The following is a 6,506-nucleotide window of genomic DNA, read 5'->3' as shown; positions in this document are numbered from 1 at the left end:
TTTAACAGATTTGAACTTTACTGGTATCAAAAGGAGGAACAGCCACACATTTATAATAAAATAACAATGTTTATTACAAAAATCTATAAAAATCATCAATAGAAACATGTACAGTGGAACCTCCGATTGCGAGTAATGCGGTTTACGAGCGTTTCGCAATACGAGCGTGCAAAAGTTGTCTCGCAATACGAGCGGGATTCAAGCTCCTGGGGTGTGCAGTACCACATTTGGCCAGAGCTGCGGGGGTGCCACAGACACTCGGTTCCTGAGTGTCTCCGAGGGTCTCTGGCACCCCCGCACTTCTGGCCACATGCGGTACTGCATAGACCAGCAGTGGCTGTGGAACGGATTAACGGAGTTTCCATTATTTCCTATGGAAAAACTCGCTTTGATATTCGAGTGCTTTGGATTACATGCATGCTTTTTTGAACGATCAATGTTCGTAATCCAAGGTATTACTGTATTCATATTTTTATGGGACAATTTTTGCCATATATGAAAACACCAATATATCTTTGAAATTACTTCAAGAGGTCGACATGTTTCACATAATCGCTTACTCAGTACCTCAAAGTCTTAGGAGACTTTATATATATATATAAATATAATCAATAAAAACATGTATTTATGGGACAATTTTTGACATATATTAAAACACCAATATATCTTTGAAGTTACTTCAAGAGGTTGACGTGTTTCGCGTAATCGCTTCCTCAGGACCTCATAATCTTAGCAGCAAAGAAGTTAGGCCTATCCAAAATAAAAAATAAAATTATCAGCACATAAGCATCAGAAAAGCTGTATAAAATGTCTCACACATCCACGTACGTATCATCCCATAGGCGCAACATACAGATGGTAGTACAGCAGGTGATGCGGACTTGATACATTGCCTTTCACAATTTATCAAGTCCACATTACCTGCTGCACTACCATCTGTATGTCCTGCCTATGGGATGATACGTAAGTAGATGTATGAAACACAGCTTTCCTGATGCTTATGTGCCGATTAGGCTGCTTTCACATTGGGCAGCGGAGGTGCGGTGACAGTATAGCCGCGCTATTTTTAGCGCCGCTATACCGTCGTATTTACGGCGATATTTGGGCGCTAGCGGTGAGGTTTTAACCCTCGCTAGCGGCCGAAAAGTGGTTAATACCGCCCACAATGCGCCTCTGCAGAGGCGCATTGTGGGTGGTATTACCGCGGTTTCCCAGTGATTTCAATGGGAAGGCGCGGTATAGGAGCGGTAAACACCCTGCTCCTATACCGCTCCAAAGATGCGGCTAGCAGGACTTTTGGAGCGGTCCTGCTACCGCACCGCTTCAGTGTGAAAGCCTTCAGGCTTTCACATTGAAGCCTGCAGGGCAAGATTTATTCATGCGGTATAGCAGCGCTATTTTTAGCGCTGTACCGCATGAATAACGCCTCAATGTGAAAGGGGCCTTATTGTAATTTTTCTTTTGGATAGGCCCAACTTCTTTGCTGCAAAGACATTGAGGTCCTGATGAAGCGATTACATGAAACGCGTCGACCTCTTGAAGTATCTAGCAAAGATATATTGGTGTTTCAATATATGGCAAAAACTGTCCCATAAAAATATACGAATACATGTTTTTATTATTGATGCTTTTTACATATTTTTGTAATAAACATTGTTATTTTATTAGAAATGTGTGGCTGTCTCTCTTTTCTGATACTTATGTGCCGATTATTGTAATTTTTCTTTTGGATAGGCCTAACTTCTTTGCTGCAAAGACATTGAGGTCCTGAGGAAGCGATTACGCGAAACGCGTCGACTCCTTGAAGTATCTAGCAAAGATATATTGGAGTTTTAATATATGGCAAAAATTGTCCCATAAATACATGTTTTTATGTATATATATATATGCGAAACGCGTCAACCTCTTAAAGTATCTAGCAAAGATATATTGGTGTTTCAATATATGGCAAAAAATGTCCATAAAATATACGCATACATGTTTTTATTGATTCTTTTTATATATTTTTGTAATAAACATTGTTATTTTATTATAAATGTGTGGCTGTTCCTCTCTCGGTATCAGTAAAATCCAAATCTATTAAAGTTTTCTAGGTTTATTTATTATTTACTGGGCCATAGTGCTAGAATGCACATAAGACAAGGAAGTGTTCCTTTCTAAAATAGTGATAAAGTTTGATGACCACTTCAGTGAAGGATCCAGAACTTAGTTGGGGAACCTCGCCAGGCGCCGCTGGGCTTTTTGCAGCCGGTCGATCCGACCCTTTAAGCTCTTCCTCTCGGTGGAGAGGTCCTGCTTCTCCTGCAGCATCAGATTCAAGTTCTCTTTGTCTTGAATAAGGAGAATCATCTGTGTCTGAAGCTGACTGGCAGAGCCGCGGAGGACATAGTGCTGGATGATGAGCGGGATCTGACTAGCTAGGCGGGCAATTGTGTTCTAGGAAAGAAAGAAAAAGGTTACAATTAAATATTATCTATAAAGGGATCACAGTACTCCCCCTGACAGTGCATTCACCTTCCTTTCTACCCCAGGAGGGTGGCACTATTTATGTACAGGCCAGTGGCGTCACTAGGGTTGGTGTCACCCGGTGCGGAAAAAATTGGTGTCACCCCCTCGACCAACAATAGTCCCCCTTCAGTACAGACCACCCTCCCTCATTATAGACCCCCCCACTAAGTACAGACTCCCTTTCTTCAATATAACCCACTCCCATTAAGTACGTATCCATCAGTATATACCTCCCCTCAGTGCAGACCCCCCCCCCATCAGCATAGACACCCCCCAGAACAGACCCCCTCCATAAGAATAGACCCCCCCCTCAGTGCAGCCCCTCTCCATACGCATAGATCCCTCTCAGTGCAGACCCCCCTCTCCATAAGCATAGATCCCCCTCAGGGCAGACCCCCCTCTCCATAAGCATAGTTCCCCCTCAGGGCAGACCCCCCTCTCCATAAGCATAGATCCCCCTCAGGGCAGACCCCCCTCTCCATAAGTATAGATCCCCCTCAGTGCAGACCCCCCTCTCCATAAGCATAGATCCCCCCTCAGGGCAGACCCCCCTCTCCATAAGCATAGATCCCCCCTCAGGGCAGACCCCCCTCTCCATAAGCATAGATCCCTCTCAGTGCAGACCCCCCTCTCCATAAGCATAGTTCCCCCTCAGGGCAGACCCCCCCTCTCCATAAGCATAGATCCCCCTCAGGGCAGACCCACTCTACAAAAAAATGTATCCCACTCAGTGCAAACCCCCCTTTCCCTAAGCATAGTAGACCCCCCCCTACATAAACATAGATCCCCCTCAGGGCAGACCCCCTCTCCATAAGCAGAGATCCCCCTCAGTGCAAACCCCCCCCTCCATAAGCATAGACCCCCTTCAGTGCAGAACCCCCTCTCACCTCCCATAGCACCCCCAGGCTATATATATATATATATATATATATATATATATATATATATATATATATATATATATATATAGAGAGAGGGAGAGGGAGAGGGAGAGGGGGAGAGGGAGGGGGAGAGGGAGAGGGAGGGGGAGGGGGAGGGGGAGAGAGAGCTGTGTCCATGTCCAGTTCCCCCCCCCATCATCAGACGAGCACAGGCTTCACATACTCGCATAGACACCATGGCAATCCCCCCCCCTCCTCTCACCTCGGGTCGGCGGCGGTCACCCCCTCAACATGCTAACACCCTCCCGGCGCTCCCGCCCGTCACAGCACCAGCTTGGGGCCACGCAGACACAGAGATAGTGCAGACACGTGACAGGCTCAGCACGCAGCGCAGGGATGTTGGAGGCAGGAAGGACACACGTGCGGCTGCGGCGCACGTCGCTAGAGATGTTTAGCCAGGACCCTCCTCACCCTGAGAGAAGAAGAGTCGGAAGGTGTCTCCCCTCTAGCGGGTGTCACCTGGTGCGGAGCCCAGCCCCCGCACCGGGCTAGCAACGCCTCTGGTACAGGCATCTGCCAATGGGCAGCATCTATTTCCTGGACTAAAACTGTTTCACACATCCCTGAGTGCATTGACCTACCTTCCACAGGTTGATTTACTACAACTGGAGAGTGCAAAATCTCTTTCAGCTGGGCATGGTGGCCAATCAGCTTGTAATTTCCTTTTTTTTCCCTATGATCGTCAGCTCCATCTACTGGCCATAATGTGGAATTTTACTGAAATACCTGGATCAGAAGGTATGGCATGCCTTCAATGGCAAGCAATACCGCATGCGGCCAGAGGCGGGGGGAGCCAGAGCCAGAGCCGAGCCGAACCGAACGTCGCAGATCGCAGCCAATCTGAAATGCACGGAAAGGCCAGAGGACATCAAGGCTGACCTCTGCAAATCTCGGAAACAAAGTCTTTCTGAGGTTTGCCGAGGTGTCCTCAGACCAGTTTCCAAGGCTCTCCGGCGCCCCCTACCCCGGCCTCTGGCTGTATGTGGTATTGCATGCCATTGAAGTCAATGCGGAACAAATTATTTTCATTTCCATTGACTTCAATGGAGAAACTGGCTTTGATATGCGAGTACTTTGGATTACGAGCATTCTCCTGGAATGGATTATGCTCGTAATCCGAGGTTCTGCTGTATACCGCATTATTCCCCTGATAGAGCTGATGATCATAGGAAATAAACACATTGGGGTTGATTTACTAAAACTGGATAGTGCAAAATCTGGTGCAGCTGTCCATGGTAGGCAATCTAACTTCAGCTTGTTCAATTAAGCTTGGGAAGCTGATTGGTTTCTTTGCAGAGCTGCACCAGATTTTGCAATCTCCAGTTTTAGTAAATCAGTCGCAGTCTGTCCACACAGTATGGTCACCTGCTGATTTGGCACCACCCACAGGCAGCTTAACTCCTCAACAGGGGTGTACTCACTTTTGTGAGATACAGTGGAACCTCGGTTTACGAGTAACGCGGTTAACGAGCGTTTTGAATAATGAGCCACTTTTTTTCTTTTTCAAATCCTGACTCGGTTTGTGAGCGTTGTCTCGCAAAATGAGCAGAATTGAAGCTAATGGGGTGTGCAGTACCGCATTTGACCAGAGGTGCGGGGGCGCTGGTGACACTCGGTTTGGGTCGTTTGGAAATACTCAGAATCACGCGAGATCAGCCGAGCTGTCCCTTAGTATTTCCGAGGCTCACCTCTGGCCACATGCGGTATTACATGCCATGGAAGTCAATGCGGAACACATTGGGCTAGATTCAGGTAGATTTCGGCGGGCGTAGCGTATCTCAGATACACTACCTAGCCGTAAGTTAGAGCAGCAGGTCCTGTATTCACATAGAACTTGCGCTGCAACTTACGGCGGCGCAGTGTAACTGGGCCGGCGTAAGCCCGCCTAATTCAAAATAGGCTGGTTGGGGGCGTGTTCTATGTAAAATACTAGTGACCCCACGTATTTGACGTTTTTAATGAACGGCGCATGCGCCGTCCGTGGACGTATCCCAGTGCGCATGCTCCAAATGACGTCGGCAAATCGTCAATGCTTTCGACGTGAACGTAAATTACGGCCAGCCCCATTCACGGACAAGTTACGCAAACAAAGTAAAATTAGAAAAATTTGACGCGGTTCCGACGTCCATACTTAACATTGGCTGCGCCATCTTTTTGGTGGTTTATCTTTACACCTGAAAACCCCTTACGTAAACGGCGTATCTTTACTGCGACGGCCGGGCGTACGTTCGTGAATAGGCGTATCTAGCTGATTTACATATTCTCGGCGTAAATCAGCGTACACGCCCCTAGCGGCCAGCGTAAATATGCAGTTAAGATACGACGGCGTTGGAGACTTACGCCGGTCGTATCTTAGCAACATTTAAGCGTATCTCAGTTTGAGCATACGCTTAAAGTTGCGACGGCGCGGATTCGGACTTACGACGGCGTATCTACTGATACGCAAGTCGTAAGTCTTTCTGAATCTGGCCCATTATCTTAGTTTTTCATTGACTTCTATGGGGAAACTCGCTTTGATATACGAGTGCTTTGGATTACAAGCATTCTCCTGGAACGGATTATGCTCATAATCCAAGGTTGCACGGTACTTTATATGCACTTCACCCATGCAATTAGTGGGGTAGATTCAGGTAGGGGCGCACACTGCTACGGCGGCGCAGCGTACCGTTTTTACGCTACGCCTCCGTAAAATTACTGGAGCTACGCTTCATTCACGAAGCATTTGCTCCGTTATTTGCGGCAGCGTTTCGTAAAAGGGGCCGGCGTAAGCGCGCGTAATTTAAATGATTCCGTAGGGGGCGTGGATCATTTAAATTAGGCGCGTTCCCGCGCCGAATGTACTGCGCATGCTCCGTCGGGAATATTTCCCGACGTGCATTGCGGTAAATGACGTCGCAAGGACATCATTTGCTTCGACGTGAACGTAAATGGCGTCCAGCGCCATTCACGATCCACCTACGCAAACGACGTAAATTTCGAAAATCGCGACGCGGGAACGAAGTGTATACTTACCATTGGCTGCGCCTCCTAATAGCAGGAGCACCCTTACGACGAAAG

At 47.5% G+C, this 6,506-nt stretch overlaps 1 protein-coding gene across 3 annotated transcripts in view; it reads right to left on the bottom strand.

Annotated features, from left to right (window-relative positions):
- Window positions 1-2,079: 2,079 nt before the first annotated feature.
- Window positions 2,080-6,506, bottom strand: part of LOC120928006 (interferon-induced GTP-binding protein Mx2-like) — a 104,452-nt gene continuing 100,025 nt past the window's right edge. For all 3 annotated transcript variants that reach the window (XM_040339063.1, XM_040339064.1, XM_040339062.1), the window contains exon 15: window positions 2,080-2,436. In XM_040339063.1, coding sequence (XP_040194997.1) covers window positions 2,206-2,436 — 231 coding nt within the window. In that variant the 3' untranslated portion in view covers window positions 2,080-2,205. The remainder of the gene's footprint in view (window positions 2,437-6,506) is intronic.

This window comes from Rana temporaria, chromosome 2 (assembly GCF_905171775.1).
Source record: "Rana temporaria chromosome 2, aRanTem1.1, whole genome shotgun sequence".
Classification (NCBI taxonomy): Eukaryota; Metazoa; Chordata; class Amphibia; order Anura; family Ranidae; genus Rana; species Rana temporaria.
The sequence above is the reverse complement of the archived record's forward strand: the minus strand, read 5'-3'. Positions and strand labels throughout refer to the sequence as shown.